At 44.1% G+C, this 26,131-nt stretch overlaps 1 protein-coding gene across 1 annotated transcript in view; it reads right to left on the reverse strand.

Annotated features, from left to right (window-relative positions):
• The window catches only part of CD81 (CD81 molecule), a 71,806-nt gene that overhangs the window by 29,325 nt on the left and 16,350 nt on the right, over positions 1-26,131 (reverse strand). The window contains exon 2 of the mRNA XM_030560574.1: positions 12,922-13,036. Coding sequence (XP_030416434.1) covers positions 12,922-13,036 — 115 coding nt within the window. The remainder of the gene's footprint in view (positions 1-12,921; positions 13,037-26,131) is intronic.

A 26,131-nucleotide genomic window follows, 5' to 3' on the forward strand; every position in this document is an offset into this window, starting at 1 on the left:
CTTGAACATTTTAAAAACCATATTTACTTTACATACAATAGTTTAGTTATATATTATAGATGTATAGAAAGAGACCTTCTAAAAATGTTAAAATGTATGACTGGCATTAAATTAAATTAGAGTGAATAAATGAAGACTCGGCACACTGCTTCTGAAAGGTTGTCGACCTCTGCACTAAAGAGAAGAGAAAATACTTTGACTGCCTAGCAATAAGCATGTGTTATTCTTAGCTATACTGGGCAGGAAGCAGTATTATATTCTGACAAGGGTTTCTAAGCAGCATGACTAGAGGGGTGTGTGGAATTTGCCTAGGCATACCTAGTACATCTCATGCCAGACAGTGTCACATGATTTTACATGGACAGCATCCTTAGACTAACATACGGAGGAACCGCAGCCTAATACAGCAACAGCCTAGAGTGCACTAGGTGATGGGGTGAGGGAAAAGAATAAATTGTAAGAAGTGAGAAGGAATACAATTTTCATACTAGAACATTGTATCCTTTGCACTGGCTCAACCCCCAGTGAAGAAATCGTCAGAGCGCAGGGCAGGGTGTTATTCGATCACTTGCTATTAACAGGTGCATACAGATTTCCTATTTAGGATCTGCTGAGTTAGTTTGTTTCAAGAGCCATATGACTGCAGCATTCAATGGCAGTCTGATGAGAAATAGAAAAATAAACCCAGGAGGGAGGAGGTGATGCAGAGTGCTCCCTGTTTTTCATGTGAAGGATTAAATGGCAACTACTGCAGGTTGTAGACAAGCACTGTAAAAGCAACATTACCAACTACCCCTGGAGAAGTCTGAAAGAGAGAAAATAACAACCATGAGGGCGAGAGGGTGATATAATATGCCAAAAACTTTGAACTTTAGCTAGACTCCAGTCTAAGCTTTCCTTCATCCTGCCAAAGCCAGGACAAGATGTCTGTGATTCAGATGTTTGCATCCAATCAGCAGGACCAAAACACCTAGTGTTGTGGGATCTGGGACTCCTTGATGTCAGTGCTCCTTCAGCAGAACCAGCCCGTCACCATAATGGATTCATCATGCGAGGCTAGATAAGTTGCTAACATTCTTATGTCATCCACCTCTCCCATCCCAGCACCTATCTTGGAACATCCTGCACCCAAACACGTGCTGACAGCATGCCTAGAGTTACTGTGCTCAGCTGCTAAATATCTCAGCCGGCTCCACTAATGCAACCTAGGGCCAAGACCATTCGTGTGAGAATCACAGGGCAAGCAGGACCTCAGCACCCAGCAAACTGACACAATAGAGTCTTTCCTTTTACATCATGAGCTGCCTCTCCCATAGATTAGGGAGGAGGTCAGGTAAACCTCTAGTCAAAGTGTTTGGACTGTCTCACAGGTAGGAAGTATCAAACCAGAAAGATGTAGGTGCTCAATACAGATTTCCTATTAGAATTTAAAGGGGTTAATGAGTAATATGGCACCCTCCTTAACCCTGTTTTCCAGGGGAAACAGCAATCCAAGATGACAAAAGGCCTAATTCTACCCTCTGCTTCATCGGTACAATCCCCATTGACTATCTACAATGGGGGCTGCTTGGATGGGGCCTAGAGCAGAATTTGAACCACAGGGTTGAGAAGGAAAATTAGCAACTGAAGGCCCCTCACCCCACTCCCCCAAAAAAACGCTTGGGATGATTGGAGTAAGGAGTTAAATAGGGAAAGTGCTGAATGGGAGAAAGAGAGATAACACAGGGAGGAGAAGCATCAGACTGAGACAGCTGAATGAAACTCAGTGAGGTTACAGAACTAGCCTTCCTAGAAATGCTTCCATTTTACGTGCAGAGAGTGACTCTTTACATTAAAAATAAAAGTGATCTGACAAATCCTGATATCCTCTTACAAACTAGCCAAGAGGGGAGAGCCAATGATAGCAGCGCTGCCCCACACAGCATGTGGTAATAGCAAGCAGCCCATGCTGAATGCAGAATGTCATCGGTGTCTCAGTTTAGCCTCTCCATGGCACTTAACTAGCGCCAAGCCCCTAAGGGGGCACTGAGCATCTAGTTCCCTCCACCCCCTCTCTGAAGGTGTACTGGATACTTGTGATAGCTCAGTTCCCCACAGCACACACAGGCCATTCCTTCCCTGAAGGTGTGACTCATCCTCTGTGCTTTGAGCCTCTTGCCTCTACCCCCACAAGCCTGCCGAAAAATGACTAAAGGCTCACAGCCTCTGTGGATAGTTCTTCTCCAGCAGTGACCCCCTCACTTTCCCTTCCTTTACATTTCTTTCCCCTGCAAGCTCCCAGCAGCTTCGCTTCACCACCTGCATCATTACATTCCCTGATGGGATTGAAGGAGGAGAGGAAACGTGTGCCTTGGCAGCCAGGATCACAAGATTACAACCTGGGGGCCTGACCCTACAAACCTTTCCTCCTGTGAGTGGTCCCATTGCCCTCAGTGGAACGACTTTGTACAGCACACAATGAAATATTTGCAGGATAGAGCTTCTAGCTTTACTCAGCTGGATTAAGTCAGCCAAGTAGGACCGAGCTCCCATTATGCTCATTTGGGACTAAACAATGAGCCCTTTGTCAGCTAACCCCTCTAGACCCGAGCAGCCCTCTGCCTCTGGTCCCATCCCTGCACTGCTGCCTCGCTAAAGTTTAGGCAGGGGACTGTTGGAGCTGCAGCAGATGGAACATGCTGTCACTCTAGTACTTACAGCTTATGCAACTGGAGACACGTTAACACTATTGCACATAGGTGCTGGAAGTAGGGGTGCTGCTGCACTCCCTGGCTTGAAGTGGTTTCCATCATATATAGGGTTTACAGTTTGGTTCAGCACACCCATTACACAAATTGTTCCAGCAGCCCTGCCATTACATTACCATTCACAGTCTCTAGGCCAAAGTGGAGAGATGAAAGAGTGTCTCCCAATGAAGTTCTTTATCCAGAAGCACTGGTAACTAGTTTGGTGACACTTTGGGAATAAAGGGTTAGTAGATATTTTAATCAATGGTTAATCCATTGTTAGAGAGTTTGGCAGGTCAACAGGTTGCTTATAAAAAAGTATGTATCTATACTAGGGCTGTTGATTAATCACAGTTAACGAATGAGATTAACTCAAAAAATTAGTCATGATTAATCAGTTTTAATCACACAGTTAAACTATAGAATACCAATAGAAATTTATTAAATATTTTGGATTTTTTCTACATTTTCAAATATTTTGATTAAATTACAAACACAGAATACAAAGTGTACAGTGCTCACTTTAGATTTTTTATTACAAATATTTGCACTGTAAAAATGATATAGTATTTTTCAATTCACCTCATAAAAGTACCGTAGTGCAATCTCTTTATTGTGAAAGTGCAATGCACAAATGTATTTTTTTTTGTTACGTACCTGCACTCAAAAACAAAGCAAAGCAATGTAAAACTTCAGAGCCTACAAGTCCAATCAGTTCTACTTCTTGTTCAGCCAATTGTTAAGAGAAATAAGTTTGTTTACATTTACAGGAGGTAATGCTGCCCGCTTCTTGTTTATAATGTCACCAGAAAGTGAGAACAGACATTCACATGGCACATTTGTAGCTAGCATTGCAAGGTATTTACATGCCAGATATGCTAAATATTCATATGCCTCTTCATGTTTTAGCCACTGTTCCAGAGGACATGCTTCCATGCTGACGACGCTCATTAAAAAAATAATGCATTAATTAAATTTACGACTGAATTCCTTAGGGGAGAATTGTATGTTTCCGGCTCTTTACCTGCATTCTGCCATTTTTTCATGTTATGACAGTTTCGGATGATGACCCAACAAGTTTTTCATTTTTAAGAACATTTTCACTGCAGATTTGACAAAATGCAAAGAAGGTACCAATGTGAAATTTCTGAAGACAGCTACAGCACTCATCCCAGGGTTTAAGAATCTGAAGTGCCTTCCAAAATCTGAGAGGGACAAAGTATGGAGCATGCTTCCAGAAGTCTTAAAAGCGCAACACTCTGATGCAGAAACTATAGTACCCAAACCACCAAAAAGGTAAATCAACCTTGTGTTAGTAATGATGAAAATGAACATGCATCAGTTCGCACTGCTTTGGATTGTTATCGAGCAGAACCAGTCATCAGCATGGATGCATGTCCTCTGGAATGATAGTTGAAGCATGAAGGGACATATGAATCTTTAGCATATCTGGCACATAAATATCTTGTGACACCAGGTACAACAATGCCATACAAATGTCTGTTCTCACTTTCAGCATTGTAAATGCTGCCCACTTCTTGTTATCTCCTGCAAATGTAAACAAACTTGTTTGTCTGAGCGACTGGCTGTACAAGAAGTAGGATTGAGTGGACTTTCAAGGCGCTGAAGTTTTACATGGTTTTATTTTTGAATGCAGTTATTTTTTGTACATAATTCTACACTTGTAAGTTCAACTTGCATGATAAAGAGATTGCACTGCAGTACTTGTATTAGGTGAATTGAAAAATACTATTTCTTATTTTTTTTTACAATGCAAATATTTGTAATAAAAATAAATATAAAGTAAGCACTGAACACTTTGTATTCTGTGTGGTAATTGAAATAAAAATATTTGAAAATGTAGAAAACATCCAAAAATATTTAAATAAATGGTTTTCTATTATTAACAGCACTATTAATTGTGATTAATTTTTTTAATTGCTTGAGTGTCCTAATCTCTACTATCCTCTACCAGTGTGTTTCTAACAACTTATGAACACATACTATGTTTGCAGTGTAGAGTGGGCATTTCAGATGCAATGGTGGCGTGCAGCAGTGTTTCTGATTTTGCAACTATCAATAAGGTGGAGGGAGGATGCATTTGGGAGCAAGCCGGCTGCTCCTTCAAGATACAGGAGGAGATTTTCAGAAGGCAATCAAGGCACTCAACTCCTACCGAAAGATAGTGGTATGCCTTTGAAAAATCTCACCGCTAGGAGACATTTGTGAAAGTGCATGTGTCTGTAGAAATCTCCCTATTAGAGAATATAATTATGAACAGGGTAGGTAGGTGCTCATTCAAACATTTCCCTACTAGAGGATGTGAGAGAGAAAGATCACCTTAACCTCCCACACCATTTTTATTCTCCAGAGAGGGATGGTAGGAGTCAACAACTCTTTTTAAAAATAGCATCAGCTAAGGGCTTGGCATGCATGTGTATATGATGCATGAGCAGATTGTGTGCCCAGCTCTAATGCAAAGAAAGCACGCCTGTGCATATTGCCTTACTGCTCCACAACAGAGGTAAACAACTGCTACTCAGTCCACGTCCAGACTAACCCGCGGCATCGGCGGGTTAAAATCGATTGCTCGGGGATCGATATATCGCGTCTAATCTGGACGCGATGTATCGATCCCCGAGCGCACTTACATCGATTCCAGAACTCCATCAACCCGAATGGAGTTCCGGAATCGACACGGAGAGCCGTGGACATCGATGCCGCGCCGTCCAGACGGGTGAGTACCTCGATTTTAGAAATTCGACTTCAGCTACGTTATTCACGTAGTTGAAGTTGCGTATCTAAAATCGATTTTAATACCCTAGTCTGGACGTGGCCTCAGGAAGTGCCCCCCTGCCTTAAGTTGCTGAAAGACAAACTTGTCTTTTGAAGAGCTGGAGGGGTTAAATACTATTTTCTGGATGGTCATGTCCACAATCAGAACAGAGGTTCAAAATGAAGAAGGTTGCAGAAAGCAGCTAAGATTAGATAGATTTAAAACAACAAACTGAAAGAGCCAACAAATAAAATCTTGTTATGTCCTGGGAAGCCAATTCAAAACAAGCAGATAAATGGAACTGGTTGAAGACAGTGGGAAGCTAAAGCACATCAAAAAGAGTATTTCCTGTGGAAAACCCCAGCTTCAAGTGGCTTTCAACAAAGAATGAAAACATGAATGGGGACAGCAGCTGCGCACTGCCACATGAATTTGTAGCAACAGGTGCATCCAACAGTCAAGGTCCAGGGCCTGCATCATGTGAGAATCTCCCCTTCCTTCCACTGTGCTTCACTGCAGACTCCTCCCCTCCCCACGGCAGCACCCCAGGGAGCTCTTTCCTTAACTGACATTTAACAGGCGCTCTGAAGCTTTGGCCTCACTACTGAATCAAAGCAGCAACTGAAGGAGGGGGAACAACCAAAACTCTAACATTAAAACAACATCCAGCTGCTCCACTCCCTCTGCCAACATGGAATGGAGAAACTTGGAGAACAAACACTGGGAACGAGCATGCATGCCAGCCTTGTCACGGGGAAAGCAGCTTCATTTCTGGGAAGGAAGATAGAGCCTTCCAGCATACCGCACCCAATGAGCAAAGATGTCTAGTGCGACACCCCATATCCCTTACAGCTTCCCATACAGTCCTTCCTTGCTGGTTTCAGCACTCTCCCCACTGTGGGTAAAACTGACTGAGTTGGTTGTCACTTTAGGTCCTTCACATGTATTCCCCTGCATAATAGCCTCTGCAGAACAGATCTCCACAGGCAGACAAAATGGCCAATCTGCCTCCTACCAATCCCTGCAGCCTCACCAGATCTATCAACTAAACAGAGCTTCATTCCCAGATAGCTCTACTGCTTTCTGCTGGCCCACAGTCATGCCAACATTTGTTAAAAATACCCTAGTAAATTTTGGGAATAAACCCTCACACTGGACACTAAAATATTCTGCAAGGGAAAGAACACAGCATGCCAGTCTACATTACAGAAGCTCCTGACTGTGAAATGGAAATGTTGTGGGGGAAGGGTGGGGGAGAAAAAGCAGGGTATGGTGTACCGAGAAGGAAATGCCTTAATTATAAAAGCCATCTCAGGCTCCACACTCTGGGAGTGGCAGGGAGCAGCTGAAGGAAATACTCCACTACTATTACTGAATGGGAATTACAGTCATCACAGGGAAGCTAGGCAGATCTGTTACTGACTATAATTCATGAAATTTTAAAAAAAGAGATCACATCCATTGTTGAGTGTCAAGAAAGCCAGTGGTAAGGTGCTCCTACTTTAAGTCTGATAGGCCCATGTTGGATTGCTGATTCTGTCATGTTAAAACATTACAAGCACCTGCTATTGGAGCCAATCCTGAGCATATACATCCTTGCAGAAAGGCTCAAAAGAGGGAGACAAAACCCTGGAGGAAACCGTTTTGCTGTCCAATTGCTCGATTCTCTCAGATTTTGGAGGAAGATGAACAGCTCCTCCCAGTTTCCTTGTCCTCTGGGTAGCTCACCTCAGGCAGAGGTGCAGGGAAGGGACTCACTTTTTGCCTTGAGAAGGAAGTTGATCTTTGGGCCAATCCCTGGGGTAACTAGACACCTGAGCTCTCTGCCCCATCGGTCTCACCATGTTGGAGTTTATATTGAAAGAGGGGATGTTCTGAATAAAGGCCAACAGTGTCCACGTGCAGAAGTCTACAGAAGGCCCTGGAGGAAGACTAAGGCCCTTTGTGGATTCAGGAATTAACACCTTCCACCCCTATGTACAGCAATAGAAAACTGACTAGGTGTGTCATTTTGCTGGGGGAGTAGAAGTTGAATTGCCACACCTTCCTATGAAGCAGATTATATTGGCTACTGCTGGTAGCAGGATATCTGACTATATGGAACATTGGGTCCAGCCTGGCATGGTAAGTTCTGCCTTTTTAATATTCCCTCAACAGGCAGTAGAAAGGGAAAGGATCCAAGTACAGTGAAGCTAACGTTACATGCATTTACAACCAATGCATCTCTGCAGTCTCTGGGCACGCAAGACCAGATTTTCAAGAGAGCTCAGCACCCAACGTGAATGTCATGTCAGTTGCTGTCATAAACAGATAGTTAAGGGTTGTTGTTAAGGCTAAAAAGTGTCAAATAGGCCAAAACAGAGTGACTTAACCTGGGACCCCAGGTGAGTCAAGGAACGATAACTCCCCTATAGACCAAGATGGATGCTATCCAAAAGTGGCCTGTCCCAACATAAAAGAAACAGGTCCAATCCTTCTTAGGCTTGGCTGGATATTACAGGCGATTTGTACCACACTACGGCCAAATCGCTGCCTCACTAGCAGATCTGACCAGAAAGACACAGTCAAATGCAGTTAAGTGGACTGATGAGTATCAGAAGGCCTTTAACCAGCTTAAGGCAACACTCATGTCTGACCCTGTGCTAAGGGCCCCAGACTTTGACAAACCATTCCTAGTAACCACAGATGCATCTGAGAGTGATGTAGGAGCAGTTTTAATGCAGGAAGGACTGGATCAAGAATTTCATCCTGTCGTGTTTCTCAACAAGAAACTGTCTGAGAGGGAAAGCCACTGGTCAATCAGTGAAAAAGAATGCTACGCCATTGTGTATGCCCTGGAAAAGCTACGCCCATATGTTTGGGGACGGTGTTTCCAGCTACAAACTGACCATGCTGCACTAAAGTGGCTTCATACTGCCAAGGGAAACAACAAAAAACTGCTTTGATGGAGTTTAGCTCTCCAAGATTTTGATTTTGAAATTCAACACATTTCAGGAGCTTCTAACAAAGTAGATGCACTCTCCCATGAAAGTTTCCCGGAGTTAACTAGTTAAATTGTCCTTGGAATGTAAAAAAATCTTGTAGTTTTACATAAAATTAGTAGTATATGTAAAGGTGCATGTGTTTTATTAATCTGTTTATTCTAAAGTTTAGGAAGAAATCACCACCAGTGTGGTTCCACACTGTCTGAGATTTGGGGGGCATCAAACAGATAGTTAAGGGTTAATGACTCTTTTACCTGTAAAGGGCTAAGAAGCTCAGTAAACCTGGCTGACACCTGACCAGAGGACCAATCAGGACACAAGATACTTTCAAATCTTGGTGGAGGGAAGTCTTTGTTTGTGCTCTTTGTTTTGGGTGTTGTTCACTCTTGGGACTAAGAGGGACCAGACGTCAATCCAGGCTCTCCAAATCTTTCTGAATCAGGTCTCTCATGTTTCAAAATTGTAAGTAACAGCCAGGCAAGGCAGATTAGTTTTATTTTTGTTTTCTCAACTTGTAAATGTTCCTTTTTTGCTGAGAGGACTTTACCTCTGCTTGCTGTAACTTTGAACCTAAGGCTAGAGGGGGTTCCTCGGGGCTATATGAATCTGATTACCCTGTAAAGTATTTTCCATCCTGATTTTACAGAGATGAATTTTTTTTTTTTACTTTTCTTTCTTAAATTAAAAGCTTTCTTTTTAAGAACCTGATTGATTTTTCCTTGTTTTAAGATCCAGGGGATTTGGATCTGTGTTCACCAGGGAATTGATGAAGCCTCTCAAGGCTGCCCAGGGAAGGGAAGGTTTTAGGGGGAACAAGAAGTGATCCAGACACTGAAATTTCTGGATGGTGGCAGAGTTACCAGATCTAAGCTAGTAATTAAGCTTAGAAGTGTCCATGCAGGTCCCCACATTTGTACCCTAAAGTTCAGAGTGGGGAAGGAACCTTGACAGTTGTGGAGCTCTATGAAAAGTTGGGCTCACCGAGGGCACATGAAGGGTGTATATCCAGGTGCATGGATCCATTTATGAACTCAAGCACAAGTCTGAGCAGCTGTTAGCACAATCCAGGCATCCTCCATTGTCCGAATGCACTCCAGTTATCCAGATGGCTGTAGTGCGACTGTAAAACCCATTGTTTTGACAGGGAAGAGTGGTGTGCTAGTGTTATGGAAGTTTAACCAACACAACCAGAGACTGTCTTTAGTATCCTCTGAATCTATACAGATCAGCAGCCTGCCATTATATTAGGGTTGTCACATGCAGTCTACTGAGGGCCTTATGAGAGAAGTGGATTGTGGTTCTAGGAACAATTCTCCACCTAAGGGGACAGTGTTCTTATTTCCAAGTCTCTTCTCGTTCTCAAAACAGGAAGGATTATCTCCACACCTCTAAACCCCCGAGCTGTATGACTATCCCATACTGGTGACAGCCACCTCACTCTTCCTTTTCTCCAGCATTTGGAAGGCGGCTGCCCCTTAAAATATCTCCACCTGGTGGAGAACTATATCTGCAGATATTGAAGACATCTTGTCTGAGTGGACAGTGGTGGGGAAGAAGCTATGGGGCTCATTCTTCTTTCACACCAGTGGGTGGCGGGGGGGGGGGAAATCAGGTAAACCTCTATTAAAGTCAACAGAGTTAAACTGGAGCAGATCTGAGGAGAATTCGACCCATACATAGTTTTGTCTTGAACAGGAATGGAGAATAATTTTTCCAGATGTCCTCCTTCCCCAGGTCCCCAGCCATGACAGCATCTCTTTCCTGTGTGTCTACCCCTGAGAATGCAGGAATGCTTGGTCCACACCCAGTACACTGCAGTCATCATCTCCTCCACACACCCCTCCCGGCACCGCACACAGCATCCTTAGCATTCCCCTTGCAGACAGACAGCTGATTTCAGATACACAGCACAGAGGTCAAACCTCATAAGAAATGGGGACCTTGGAAAGCAGACATCCTGCTCAAGCCAATTCTCCAAGACTTGAGCTGCTGCTCGAGTGCAGACAAGCACAGTCAAATAAGGGTCTCCCCTTTCCAACAAGTCAGAACGTTGACCAATTACTGAAATCACATTAAACCTAACACACTCGCACACGCCTGGAAAACATGAGTCATGCTGGTCTCAACAATTTATTTTCCACTGCCGACTGTTCCTTCAGCTGCTCCATATTCCTGCAGCAGAGAAGCAACAATCCCAAAAAACAGCTACAGCAAGCAATCCCTCCTCTCCCTTATGTCCAGACCCATCATACAACTCCCTCCTGAAGTTAAACATATTTAAAGGATATTAGTGAAAATGGGACAGGTGAAATTCTCTTTACTGCTTGCACAGAAAAGCTGGATATTTTTTAAACATGCTTTTCATTTTAACTCCTTTGACGCTAGCATCTGAGAAACATGCAATACAGGTTACATATAATCAAACAGGATTTGCACATGCATGTCATATCTTGCTAGTATGAGATATTTTAGCCTACACTTTATTCCATATATTGCCATAATGAGCATTGTGATGGGTTGGATCACAGAAACCCCCTTGAGAACTGTCAACTGATGTGCCAAGACTACTTCTGCCTCTGCTTTCCCTGCCAGCCTGGGACTCCAGCACCCTGTCTTGCTGAGCCAGACACGCCAGTCTGCTCCAGCACAGACCCAGGGTCTGAACCACATGCCCCAAAGCTGCAAACTTAACTGTAAGCAACTTATAGAAGTGTTCCTGTCTTTAACACTCTGATGCCCAACTCCCAATGGGGTCTAAACCCCAAATAAATCTGTTTTGCCCTGTATAAAGCTTATACAGGGTAACTCAAATTGTTCACCCTCCATAACACTGATAGAGAGATATGCACAGCTGTTTGCCCCCCTCAGGTATTAATAAATACTCTGGGTTAATTAATAAGTAAAAAGTATTTTATTAAATACAGAAAGTAGGATTTAAATGGTTCCAAGTAGTAACAGACAGAACAAAGTGAATTACCAAGTAAAATAAAACATGCAAGTCTAAACCTAGTATAGTTATAGAACTGAATTACAATAGGCCCTTAGTTATATTTCATATTTCTAATTTCAGATACAAGAGTGTTACATTTATACAAATAAGATGACCACACTCAATGGATTATAAGCTTTGTAATGATACCTTACAAGAGATCTTTTGCATGAAGCATATTCCAGTTACATTATACTCATACTCTTTCACATATTTCCATAAAGTCATATAGAATTCAACGTCACAAGCATACATTATGTTTTTAGGATGCCTGCTTTGACACATGGCTAGAAAAGGTTAAACATTATGCAAAATAAATAACCCACAGAAGACATGGGGAGAAAATGTTTGTGTTTTGTGTATTTACATATGTATGAGTAGGGCGGACAATGTAATCAACAGTCCCTGTCTATACTGTATTCTGATAATTCAGAGGTCAAAACAACATCCTATCATGTAAATGAATTGTAAGCACAGGATATCTCGGTATTCATCTCTTTGAAATGTACTGTGAATGGTGGAGGAACAAGCAAATGGCCTTAGGTTAACTCATATAGCTAAGTACCAGTGATGGACCTCCTTCAAAGTCATCCTGATTACCTTTTGTTCCCTGAGGAATTCCAACTTGTCAAAATACATGAAATTGTATAAAAGATGCTTGGGTCCTGATTCTGTCATCTCAGATTTGCTTAGACTTCATCGGGGAAGTTTGAGTCACAAGACTGAGGTCCCAGTTATGCTGGTACTCGGTGAATATGAGATTCGGACATTGGACTATGACCTACAAACTGAATTCTAAAGGAACTCTTTGAGACTACGAAGCTTACCATCTCTGCTATGAATTGCACCTCAATGCACTGAACTCAAGTCTGTATGTATATTGATATTTTAACCATACTCTCTCGTTTTTTAGAAATTTTTAGTTTAATTAATAAGAAATGGCTGTACCGTGTACTTAGGTAAGATCTGAAACATTAACTAACCTGGGAGGTAACGTGTTCAATCCTTTGGGATTGGTAGAAGCTTTTCTTTTATATGATTGAATAAGATTTACATAAATCAACATTATATTTGACGTGGGTACCTGCATGGAGGTCTGAGGTTAGATCACTTTAAGGGAACTCTGTTGTTTGGACTTCTGAGTAATCAGTGAGATAATAAAGAAGCTATTTTATGCTAGTTTGGTAAATTTAAGTATTTGAATATCCACTAGCTTTTGGGGGTTTGGCTGCCCCATTCTCTGCAGTTCACGCTAACTGAGAAACCATTAGCTAGCTCCCCACTAGGACCCCGGTCACACCTGCAACAGTGCTTTCTCTGCATTTCTGGGTATGTCATGCTTCGCTGGAACAGGACAAGTTGTGCAGGTACCACCACCAATGGAGATGCATACAAACCTCACTCCCTCCACACCCACCCGCCTACTTCTTTCCCAGCACTACTTACCAATATAGAATGTATTAGGGGCCTGCTTGTCACCTAGATGCAAGTACAGGATATTTGTGGTCTGCGAATCATGACGGAGCCAGAGTGCCACACCAAGAATGATTCCTCCTGCAAGCTGGGTAGAAACCAGAGAGAAGGGTACATTATTAGCAACACTCTCATTCCATCACTTGTCCCATCATACGGTCTATTTACATACAACAGAAGTCCTTCCAGAGGCCTTACCCAACATGCAGGGTACTGGCAAAGCATATATAGACACATCTCTCTCTCTACTAAGCTTGTCCAATATATGGCTCTCATACACAGAGGCAAAGGATTCATAAAAACAGCTCACTTGGGGTGCCCTTTGTCTAATATATTGACCATATGCTCTCCGCCTAATGACGTTGTCTATTTCCAATCAGGAGTTCTCCCACTGATTCTGCAGCCTCTCTGCACATAGATCTGTCCCCAGATCCTCTGAGAGTTACACATGAGGGGTTACAGAATAAGGCCCTTCATCCCCAATAGGCTTCATTACTAGGCTATCCAGGCTGAGTTTGAAGAGCAGAGTGACAGATTTCATGGCTGAATGACAAGTCTGTTCCAGGCACAGGAGTGGCTCCGGAATGCCTAGCCCAGTCCATATCGCAACTAGTAGCTGCTCAAGAGTATGCATTTCTTTTTATGTTTGGCTAAATACTTTTCAAAACCTCTCTCTTTTGCTGGAGGTTGGAAGGAAAAGGAGGAGTGAGAGTTTCCACCCTAGCAGAACATGGGCAGTATTTCAATGTAACGATTCCCCCGAGTGCTAGGCCAAAGAATGACTAACATGCCTTCTGGCTCTCCAAAACCACAAAGGCCAGGATCTGTCATAATGGGGTGTCTGGCATCATGTCCCTAGGGACAGTCTATCTCTGGTTCTCATTAGGAACAGGGGTAGAGTGCACTGCACAGCACGTTTCCCCAGCAGTCCTGAGCCATCCGCTCTTGATAGGAAGATTCGGGAGTCTTGTTACACCACCAGCTCCTGTTCCTTCACTCTCTGCCTCGCTAACTCCGACTCAGTGCAGCTGAAGCATCCTGCCTCTGATTACTTGTTCCCAGTGCTGTCCTTACATTTATCCTGGAGGTTAGCCATTGGGTAGAGGAAATGCCAATCAGCACCAAGCCTCTAAGTTAGAGGTGCATCCTATGGGTTTGGCCCCATACAATCCTCTCGAGTCTCTTCAGAATGTTGTATGCCTCTTTTTTTGTATTAAAAAAAAAAAAAAAAGACAGACCTAGTTTTTCCAACCTCTGAATATTTTAGCTCCTTACATTTCTGTATTTTTATACAGGAAAACGCACCAATCTCCTTCTCGATAAAGTTGACCAGACCAGACATGTGTGCACCATCGACGGTGTAATTGTTTTGACCTTTCATTTACATTTTATACAGCATCTTTCATCCTGAAGACTTCACAGTGCTTTCCACTGTCCTATTAGCACAAGGCAGATTATTCTAGGGTAAAATATTGCTAATGTGCAGTGGCTGCTGTTACAAGATTATTTTTTAGGAGGGTAGCTTTAAGGGTAGCTTTTAGATAGAGGTACAATTTAAGTTTAGTCCCACTGGAAGTGGAGGTAGTAAGTCTGAAGACACATGGTATTGCTCATCTATGATGTACGGACAGAACCAATTTCTTCTGATTTGTTTTAGATATCTTTAGTCCCAGGATTAACTATGTTTAAACAGTGTGCTTATACTGAAGTTATCCTACACTGGGATGTGCTATGCTTTCACACTTCACCTTTGGTTGTGTACCTGTTGTGATAGGAAGGGATGAGAAAACAGTTTTTAAGGTTTGTCAATTTCTCCCTCAGATCTGCATTCTTTTCCTACTCCCAATGCATGGTTGCATCTATATAGTTTTACTGCATCTAGAATTTGACCAGACACAGCATAGCAAGTTTTCTAGTACTTCCAAAAACCACGGGCCATACGAAAAAGCTTTGATGACAATCAGCCTTGTAGAAGCATGCTTAACCAGTACATATTGATGCAAGGTGAGAACAAAAACTCAAACATCCAGCACACGTGTAGCACATGTTATCAGAAGATCCATATGAACTTGGCAAAAAGCATATTACCCGTCACCCCCGCTAGGCATTTAAGGAAACATTTTGAAGAGTACCTAAGTGACTTAGGCACTTATGAACATTCCCCCCACTCCCCAGGCTTTTTCTGTGCATTGATTTAACTGTAGCCAGACTAAACAGCAGATATTGCTTTCTTCAAGAGATCTTTCAGATAGCTGATCTCCATCACGGATAGCCAGAGTCCTGTTTACTCTTCACCTTCCCACTCCCTTGTGGCATGTCTATTTCTCCACAGAGATGGCGGTTGCCTCAACACATATATGAAGATCATCTTGATCAGCAGGCAACCCGAGGACTAATAACCCATTGATGGATGTAATTCATAGAGGAAGTATAAATAGAATTGCACAAGTATCAGAAACAAAACATTTCTTAGCTCAGATCTCTAACAAATATGGCGCTTGGCTGACAGCAACTTGGGCCACCTCCCTGCTTATTCAGAAACTGTTCCAATCTCATTTGTAGTAGCATCAAAACATGACTCAGCATCAATGTTCCTTGAGAATTTCGGAGAGTGGGACACAGTCTACAGATCTGGATGTGCATCAGCTATAACTGCCATCTAGCATTTGTTGGTCAAGTTCAAGTCATTCATAAGGACAACGTTGTGTGTGTGTGCACGCACACACAAAGTCTTCCCTCCTCCCCCTTACAATTAGCTCCGATAAGTGACAGTTTAAAAAAATTATTTAAAAAAATTAGTGGTAACTGATTGGACAGGGCAAGACATGGAATGACAGTCCAATGCTGACCTTCATTGAAGAAAATCTTATAGGAAGATGAAGCCACTTTGCATGGAAGTGCAGTATGCACAGCTCCCCGATAATTTATTAAATCTGTACTACTCGTTTATTCAGGAGATCACAATAGTAAGTTTGGACAAACACAATCAAGTTTTTTCTCTGACAGGCATTTCTTGTACTTAACTTGAGGGTTTGAACTCAATTGGAGTTGCTGGATGCTCAGCACTACTGAAGATCAGGCCATTTATTTAGGTGCCTAAATATAGCTCTAGGAAACTAATCTGAGGGATCTTCTCTTTTTAAGCCATTAAAACTATAGTGCTTCTATGGATACCACCACAAGTGCATATACTATGAGGAACACAAGAATGACCATAGTGGGTCAGACCAAAGGTCCATCTAGCCCAATATCCAGTCTTCCAACCAATGCCAGCTGCCCCAGAGGGAATGAACAGAACAGGTAGTCATCAAATTCTCCATCCCCTGTCGCCCATTCCCAGCTTCTGGTAAACAGAGGCTAGATAGGGACACCATCCCTGGAATAGCACAATTAGCTGATTAGGCAGAAAGGACTGCCCTACCTAAAAATGCCTACTATACTGAAGCAGAGTAGAGGAACAAGAGTATGCATATACGTGCGCGCACACGTGTTCCAGATATGAAATCTTTATTAGCAGTCAACAGGAGGAGTTACTTTCCTGTACAGACAATAATGCACTCAGTCCTGTCACACTCTTACCAAGGGTTTCTGTTTGGTCTCTGAGGATGAACTATGAAATTCTCTGCATTAAAGTTGATCCCAGTAGTGGATTGCGAAGCTAGACTCCCTGTATTGAATTTAAAGGTGTAATATAAACACATGCTTCCATTAAATAAACAGGCACGTGATTGGATTAGAACTGAGGCATCATTTGTAGTCACTTTGTGCTAACAGGGAAGATGTGCCAGTCCTGATGCCATGATAGCACCCACAACTCTCTGAACAAAACACCCAGCCTTCTTGGGTAAGAGTATTACTGGGGGTAAGAGGAACACAACACCACCACCACCATGTGCTCCCTTAAAAAGAAGGTGGCTAAGATTGAAATGCTAATACACCAAAACTAGGGGATTACTTGAATGACTCCTTTTTAAATCTCTCTTTTTGGGAATGACTTATTCAAGCTAAATCTTTCCTAGCAGGACTTTTCTCTGACCCAATACTCGTCTTATTTAAATAACATGTTAGTTTCTGAAGTAAGAAAATCTACTATATTTAAAGGGAGATTTCCAAGGCACTTTTAGAACTCACTGGTGGGGCCTACTCAAACTCCATTTTATTTTAAAGGTCCTAGCCTTTGTACCAACTCATTTTAAAGGATACATGTGAAAGGAGGATGACATGTTTTTTAAGACAATAACTCTTAAAAAGAGGGCTGATTTTTGACAGGATCCCTAAATTAGTTATAAGTACATGAGGGATTGACAACAGGTTGTATGACAGTCCCATAAAAAGGAAGTCTTTTAGTTATACATTTGCAGGCAGAGTCTAATGCTTGGGACCGCTGCATAAGCAATGTCAGCTGGGATTTTTCCAAGGTATTCAGCATTGGCCTAATTCGGCTCCCACTGAAATCAACAGAAGTGAATGGTAGAACTCCAATGGGAAAGTTAGATCAACACTGAGTTGTTTTGAAAAGCTCAGCCATTATGGTTCTTATGGAACTAGTCACTTATTCTTAGACTCTAACATATAGGGAGAGTGTATAGCACAGACTCTAGACTAGAGAAAGCTTGACTTGTCCGCTTACTGGTACCAGCATTCCCAGTAGCGTCAATGGTCCCTGCTGCCTCTGCAATTCTCATCTCTGCCTGATCCCTTAATAATTGCTTCTCCCCAGCTCCTTTAACAACTGCAGAATTTATTATTTTAGCTGGAATATTTTGGCCAGTTTTAGCAGAATGCCTCCTTCTTACAACAGGGCAAGATTTAACCCCCCCCCCCCCCAAAAGAACAAAATAGTTTTAGTTACATATAAGAACACAGACCCTAGTTTTCAATGAGATTGGAGTCAGCTTGAATGTGCAATAAAGTGCACAGAGCCATAGGTGTGCAATGGCAAACACCATTATGAATGCAAATGGCATGACTGCACATGGAAATTGCTAGTTAGGAGCCTTTGTCCACTATGACAAAGTTCCTCCTCTACCTTAGTGGGTCCTGCGCTTATTGGCAGATTTGTTCACCTCAGTGATCTTCCCCTCTTGTGGAACCCACAGTCTGGGTCAGCTCCTCCTGTGTCTGATCAGGAGTTGGGAGGTTTGGGGGGGAACCCGGGCCCGCCCTCTACTCCAAGTTCCAGCGCAGGGCCCTGTGGATCACAGCTGTCTATAGTGCCTCCTGTACCAGCTGCATGACAGCTACAATTCCCTGGGCTACTTCCCCATAGCCTCCTCCAAACACCTTCTTTATCCTCACCACAGGACCTTCCTCCTGGTGTCTGATAACACTTGTCCTCCTCAATCCTCCAGCAGTACACTCTCTCATCACTCTCAGCTCCTTGCCTTCTTGCTCCCAGCTCCTCAGACATGCTCCTTCTCCTCTGGCTCCCTCCCTGCCTGACTGGAGTGAGCTCCTTTTTAAAGCCAGGTGCCCTGATTAGCCTGCCTTGATTGGCTGCAGGTGTTCTAATTAAAGTAGCTATCTCTACTGCCTTCTAGAAAGATCTTAATTGCCCCAGGTGCCTTGATTAACCTGGAGCAACTGCCATTTGGTTACTAGGGTCCTATTGGCATCCAGCGGGGGTGGGAGGACCCACAGGTCTGGGACACCAAGTAATTACGGGGGACAACTAATGAAAAAAACAGGATCGGGAGTGAGGTCATAGGGCTAAACGAAGGGAACCTGATGGGGACACCGAGCAGAGAACCCCGGACAACGCCCACTGCTCCTCGAAGGCGTCAAGGGAGCCAGTGGACGCCGCCCAGAGGAACTCTGCCCGGATGCGTGAGCAGACAGAGGAACGAAAATAGGCCCTACAGTCACAGGAAACCCCGTCGGCCAACCTCCTCTCCCTGGTGTTGTAGATGGCCAGTTTGGCCAGGGCCAAGAGGAGGTTGAGAAGGAGATCCCGCGACTTCGTGGGGCCACGGTTGGGGAGCATGTAGATAAAAAGGTGAGGGGAAAAGTGCAACCAAAAATGCAGGAAAATATTCAGGAGGAGCTGGAACAGGGGCTGCAACCTGGCGCACTCCAAATAAACGTGCGCCAAGGTCTCCTTCTCACCACAGAAAGGGCAGGTGCTTGGGTCAGACGTGAACTGCGCCAAGTACACGCCCGTGCTCACGGCTCTGTGAAGGAGCCGCCAACCAATATCCCCAGCGGGCCTCGGGACCAGGGCAGAGTACAAGCTGGCCCACCGGGGCTCCTCACCCTCAAGAGGCGGCAGGAGGTCCCGCCATTTGGTATCGGGGCGGGACGCGAGGGTGAGGTAGTGAAGGGTATGGAGCACGAGCGAGTACAGATGTTTCCGTGGCACGGTCTGGAACAAAACCGGCTGCAGATCATGCAGCCAGCTGGCAGTGAAAGGGTGAGGGGGCTGACTGGGTCCACGGGGCAGGGGCCCGATAAAAATGTCCATGGGGCCTGGGGTGGAGGATGGGCGGGGCGTGCCCTCTTGCAGGACCCGGTCGAGGTAAGCCCGAGCAGCAGGCAGTAAAGCGGCCTTCACCTCCTGAAGTACGCGCTGGGGAGTACGAGGTCTGGAGAGCCCCATGCGCTGAGCGAGCGTCAGGGGATCGAGCCAGTCTCCCCGGTCGTAGTCCAGGAGGTCTCCGACCCTGGTGACTCCCGCCGAGACCAGCCTCTGGCACACCGTGGGGGACTCCGCCACCTGCACACGAAGCTGGGGATTGTGTAGCAGGGGCTCCGCGAGGAGGTCAACCCCCACGGTGGCCGCCACGGACCTGGTCGTTGAAAAGAGCTTCCAGGTCCGGAGGAGGTCTTGGTAGAAGACCGGCAGCCCGGAGAGGTCTCGCAGAAGACCTCTCGGATGGAGGTAAAAGAGCTGCCAGTCATATCGGAGCCCTCGGAAGCGGCAGAGGAAGGCGTGTGCCAATTGGTTACTAGGGTACTAGGGATTTGTTTAGCCTGGGGCTAACATACCTGTTTCTCAGTACTTTACTGTAGCCATCTGGCCTTGCCCCATCACACCACATATACACAAATCACTTAATCTGTGGATACAATTAAAGTAACTATGCAAGCATGGAAGTAAGTCCTCTGAAAATTTAGCCCAGTGTCTAGATATTTTGCCCAAGTCCATTTCCTATTCTTCTTCCAGTTTAGCTGAGCTTTCAGTGCTTATTATGGATAGGGAAAAACGTTGTATCCAAGTACCTCTCAGAACTTGCTTCAGGCAGGCCAACACTCTCCTACTACTTGCTATGGAAAAAGTGATTGGGGGGGGAGGGGAGAGGGGAAATCAGTTAGGGTTCCAATTTAGCTCCAAGTAAGGTAGCTAGGAGCTTTTTTTTTAAATGGAAACCAGAATCCAGTCTGGAGTTTCTCATTAGTTGTCTAGGATGATAATAAAATCCACATTTGTTTATTCACTTGGAAAAAAGAGAAGGGCCCATAATTAATCAGTGCCACTCCTAAAGCAGGAACCTACGTGCAGCCCCTAGGAGGCAAACAGCCCAAAGAAGATTCTTTGCTCACTTTGACTGGCCTGTTGAATTTCTGTGCCTCTTTTGGCTGGCTCAGTCCCTGCCTTTACCCATCTCACCACGGTTATGAACCAGCAATCGAGATCACATTTGGGAGGAGTCCAGGAGCAAGTTGTCTCCAAGAGCTTTGAAGAACCGACAGGGAAGTATTTAAAGTGTTCTCTTTATATATATATATATATATATTTATAAAGATAGAATTATGTATCATCATTTCCCTGAAAAACATCCTTCATAACCACCAAAATATATTAAACACAGTTGAGGAATCTGGCCACTTGTGGTTCCAAAAGGAAGGAAGCAGGAGGGAGAAAACTCATTGGATTGCCATAGTAACTCTGGCTTCCACTGGAAGAACTCTTAAAATATGGGGGGGGAGAGAGAGAGAGAGACACAACAGCCCAGTGACAGCTCATAAAAATGTGAAAGGGGAGCTAGACACTTCCACAGACAGCAATTTCTCTATTTGCTTTTTCCTTCAGAGTTAGTGGAATTTTGGCAGAGTGGAAAACAAAAAACACTGCACTACTCCTGCTTTCTCACCACTTTCCCTCAGGGCCATCTCTTGGTCTCAGTTCCTCAGCATTCTGATTTAACACCAGTATGGCAAACAGTCCACTACCACCTTGGTAGCACCTTCACTCACATACTGTAAGCTGGCTGCAAGTGGTTACTGTCACTATCTCAGGGTATGGCTACACTTATAGCTGTACAGCGCTAGGAGTTACAGCTGTCTTTGTACAGCGGTGTAGGGAAAGCGCTGCAGTGTGGCCACCCTGACAGCTACCAGCGCTGCAGTGTGGCCACATTTGCAGCGCTGTTGGGAGTGGTGCATTATGGGCAGCTATCCCAGCGTTCAAGTGGCTGCAACGTGCTTTTCAAAAGAGAGGGGTGGGGTGGAATGTGACAGGGAGTGTGGGAGAGACAGAGTGGATTTTTGGAGCTGACACTGTGTCAGCTCCCTGCCTTGCAAGTTCTAAGGACTGGAAGATACACAGCACCTACCTTCAATCATTTTAAAAGTTTCGATCCCTTCCCCCACCCCTCTCTTATTCACTAAATGCAAATAGCCTTCAGACCAGATAAGCAGCTGCTCCAAAACGGACCCCCCCTTCCCCCCTCGCCGTGCTGCTTCTCTCCTCAAGCAAACTGTGAACATTCTAAATATATCCCCCTGCCTGCCTCTGCTCGAGCAAACGAGCTGTGTCTGTTTTTTAGATAAGCAGTTCCGGGAGCCCGGAGTTTACAACAAAACAGCAGAGTGGCTGAACATGCATTCTGGGATACCTCCGAATACCTCGGAGGCCAATTACAGCGCTTTTGGTGGCCACACTTGCGGAGCAGCGCTGCATCACCAGCGCTGCAATCCTTATACCCCAGGCAGAGCAGGAGTATAACCAGCACTGCAGCCAGGGAGATGCAGCGCTGTATGTGCCTTGCAAGTGTGAACGGTAAGTTGCAGCGCTGTAAACCCACCACCAGCACTGCAACTCTCCAATGTAGCCAAGCCCTCAGAAATGCCCTAGAATCCACAGGGAGCTGCAACCTTTGGCCTGCGAGGGTAAGCCCCCGGCAGGCCGGGTCAGTTTGCTTACCTGCCACGTCCACAGATTCGGCCGATTGCTGCTCTCACTGGCCACACAAACACTACACTTAACACACCTCAATGTCTCAGACTACAAACTTTATTTCAACTTAATAGAAGAAATGTTTTACGTTACCAGCCAATTTCTAAAAGCATATTTACAGAGAGACTAAACTCTGGGTAATGAGACCTATTACAAGCAGGCCTCTAAGCATGGTTTTAATAAGTAATTGGAATGTAACATATTACAGCACTTATGCAAGCTAAATTGAAAATCCTTATTTCAGATACTTAAAATGGAGACTAAGGCTGCAGTAAGCCGTTTGAAGGGGCAAGGACTGTACAAACAGTTCATTTCTCTTATGTCCATTTCTCTTATGTCCTGCACCAAAAGTTTTAGGGGTGGCCAGTTTTGTTCCTCTACCTGGATTGTGATAGCACCTGAAAAATGGGTGGAGCTGCAGAACAGGTGTTTCAGATGAGTTACACCTAGATGGCGCTAGACTATACCTGAAAGTTGCTACTCCTACTAGGACTGTTTGTTCATTTGTATTAAGCTTTCTTGGTTGTTAAGACAGAAGTTATAGGAATGCGACTTACTCAAGGACACAAACTTCACTTCTCCGTGCATCTGTTTTCCCTCCCACCTTTTGTCTATTCTGTTTCAATTGCAAGCTCTACAGGCAGGGATTGTCTCTTACTATGTGACCACAAATCAGCTGTGATCCAATTATTAAAGAAAATTTTTTTAAAAAAGAGTTTACTGTGTTCTTTGGCCTGTTTCATGCAATCCAAGTATATGGTTGGGGGTATGTGGATATGTCATAGATAGATTCCTGGGGGTGGGGGTTTGAAGGTAACGTCCCAGTTCTGCTCATTAGAGAGACTTGGTCCATAAGCTGTGAAGATGAAAGTTACTCATTCAATTATGCCCAGACACATACCCCTGGGAGATAGGGCACTTCAAGTGTCCTGTGGGGACGTCTACCATTAAGGCTCAAACCAGCTGAGACTAGGGTGACCAGATGTCCCAATTTTATAGGGACAGTCTCAATTTTTGGGTCTTTTTCTTATATAGGCTCCTATTACCTCCCATCCCCCATCCCTGTCCCGATTTTTCACGTTTGCTGTCTGGTCACCCTAGCTGAGACTCAAGCTGCATGCAAAATTACAAGAGTTATTATGGATGACTCTGGGCAGTTAGGCTAAGCAGATTCCCCATCATCATTCTGGAATAGCTAGTCAGACAGCAACAGCCACAGACCATTGATAGGACCTGGACTGGACATGTTCACCTTGCTGAAGGGTTGCTGTTAACTGACTGTTTCAGTGACCCATCCTAGATTTACCCAGTTGACATGGGTTGCATAGGCCAACAAAATGCAGAAGTTGTCCAGCGACATTTCTTCTGAGGACAAGCAATTAACAGGGCCCTTGAGATCACACTTGAAATGAGGTAGTGAATTCCCCACCCTGAGGGCTTGGCTACACTTGAAACTTCAAAGCGCTGCCCCAGGAGTCAGGGCTGTCCTTAGGCATAGGCAACATAGGCAGCTGCGTAGGGCACCTGAAAATTTGGGGCACCACTGGGTCTTAGTGTCCACCCTCTTGTTTTCCTATCCCTGTTCTGACCCTTCCTGCAGGCTCCCACAGATGGCTGCTCTAGCCTGGTGAGTCTTCCTTGGGAGGGAATCTAGTAGTTAAAAGTGAAAAAACCTCCAGCCTGCCAGACCTATTAGCACAACATTGAAACTGTTAAAAAGACATTCAAGGGGTAAAAAAGCCATTTAACAGGCATTTGCCAACTCCAAGGTATATACTGACAGGTTTCAGAGTGGTAGTCCTGTTAGTCTGTATCAGCAAAAACAAGGACGAGTCCTTGTGTCACCTCAAAGACTAACAAATTATTTGGGCATAAGCTTTTGTGGACTAGAACCCATTTCATCAGATGTCCACGAAAGCTTATGCCCAAATAAATTTTTATACTGTCAGTTTCTGACTTTACTGACAAAAACAGTTGTGCATTAATGTAATATTTACACAGAACATGTCAGTCTACAGGACCTTAGTTTAAAATTTGCTTTAAAAATATTTCATTAGTGAGCTTATAAAAGATTATAAAATCACATTTCTAAAAAATGCTTGCATAGAGTTTTAGATGCACAATCATCTTTAGCCTTAAATGTGTGGATCTTCAGACATAGTTTTTAAAATAAATCCTTCAAAAGACCTCCCTTATCTAAAATACACATTTTAATTATAGTTAAAAAAAAAAGTGCTTCCAAGTCTTCCTGTCCTTTCTGTCCATCCCTTCACCACCTCTCCCCCACTTCCCCACTGAAGAGAGCCCTTAAAGGGACAACAGTCCTTCCCTTCCAGATAGCTGGACAAAGAGTTCCCTTTCTTTACTTCTGACTATCCGACAAACTAGTTTTAAAAGAACCCTCCAGCAAAATCAGTACCTTAGTAAGACAAAATCCTTGTTATACCTAAAATTTTTGGAAACATATTTTTTTAAAGTTGGTGAAATTTCATAACCATGTCTCTTATTACGGAGATCACACAAAGTAAATTACTGTTCCCTTTTTCTAAAAGCAATGAACATTGTTATGAACACACTAAACCTCTCTGATTAATTTAAAAGAATGTCTTTGTTTCAGTGAGTTAAATATGTAGTAATCTGGAATGCTGGCTTAAGATTTGAGTTCATTTAAAATATAAATTCAATTTAGAAATACTGATGAAGAAAATGTAAAACAGAGAAGAGCTGCATCATGTATTCCATTATATGTAATGTTGTATTCAGCAGGACAGCTGACTCACCCTTACTATGAAGTTTTTGCAAATAAATCTCTGACAAACTTCAGGGCATATCAAAAAACCTGTGACTGACATTTTTTATTCCCAAATTTTAGTGCTTTTAATTAGGTACTTTCTTCATGTCCATTCTGCATGAGGGAGAGTGCATGGAAGTCTCTGCGGGGAACTGTCACTCTCCGCCGCCATGAGGCAGGCTGGGCATCTCATTATCCTTTGCTGTCAAGTCCCTCCTCCCCCTCCCCCACCAGGCTGTGAGCTTGGGCTGCTGTCCGGCATAGGGGCACCAGTTTAATAATACTGCGTAGGGCCCCATAAATCCTAAGGACAGCCCTGGCAGAAGTGCTTTGAAGCGTGACTGTAGTTGCAGCGCAGAGCTCTCCCACCGCTGCATGTACTCCACCTCCTCATGGGGATTAGCTTGCAGCGCTGGGAGCCGCGCTCCCAGCTCTGTTTACACTGGCGCTTCACAGCGCTGTATCTTGCAGCCCTCAGTGGGGTGTTTTTTTCACACCCCTGAGTGAGAAAGTTGCAGCGCTGTAAAGCGCCAGTGTAGCCAAGGCCTGAGGCTCAAACTCTGAGAAGGCAAATGTCTTCCAGGAAAAGCTGCAGGATGTTCCCCTATTGAAATCTGCACTTGCCAGAGAGCTGAAGTCCATTCACCTCATAGCAGAGAAAGGATCAGGTGAGAACGATAAAACATACTCTTACTGTGAGATATATTTTAACATGATGACCACCACCACTTCTTCCCCTGCATTTAACTTCAGTTGAAGTGATCTGGCACCTCTCAGGATCAGATCTTCAATTATGCTCTTTGCACTCGCGCACACACCACACACACACGTTAAAGGCCCAGTGAGCAGCTCAAGAATCACTGTGAAAAGTAAATATGGTCGCAGTGAAGGGAATACAATAGCTACTTATTACTTTGTGTACTAGACTGGTAACTTAAGACTAGTGTGGGCCAACGACTGTGCAAGATTCCCACTATAGGGATTTGCAAGTGCTTCATGGGCAGGAACGGAGTTTTTTTTCCATAATGTACACTCTCCATCATGAGATCTGATGGACACCAAGGTCCATTTTCTGGGTCAGCTACTTTCATAAGCTACTTTACATCCCAGGCAGGCACATCAAGCCTGTGGATCTGCTTGCTTTAAAGAACAGGTGGATCACAACCTCCTACTGCTATTTCAATGGACCATCAATGAAATGCCACAGCACCAGGGAA

The sequence above is a fragment of the Gopherus evgoodei genome, chromosome 4 (genome assembly GCF_007399415.2).
Source record: "Gopherus evgoodei ecotype Sinaloan lineage chromosome 4, rGopEvg1_v1.p, whole genome shotgun sequence".
Taxonomy (NCBI): Eukaryota; Metazoa; Chordata; order Testudines; family Testudinidae; genus Gopherus; species Gopherus evgoodei.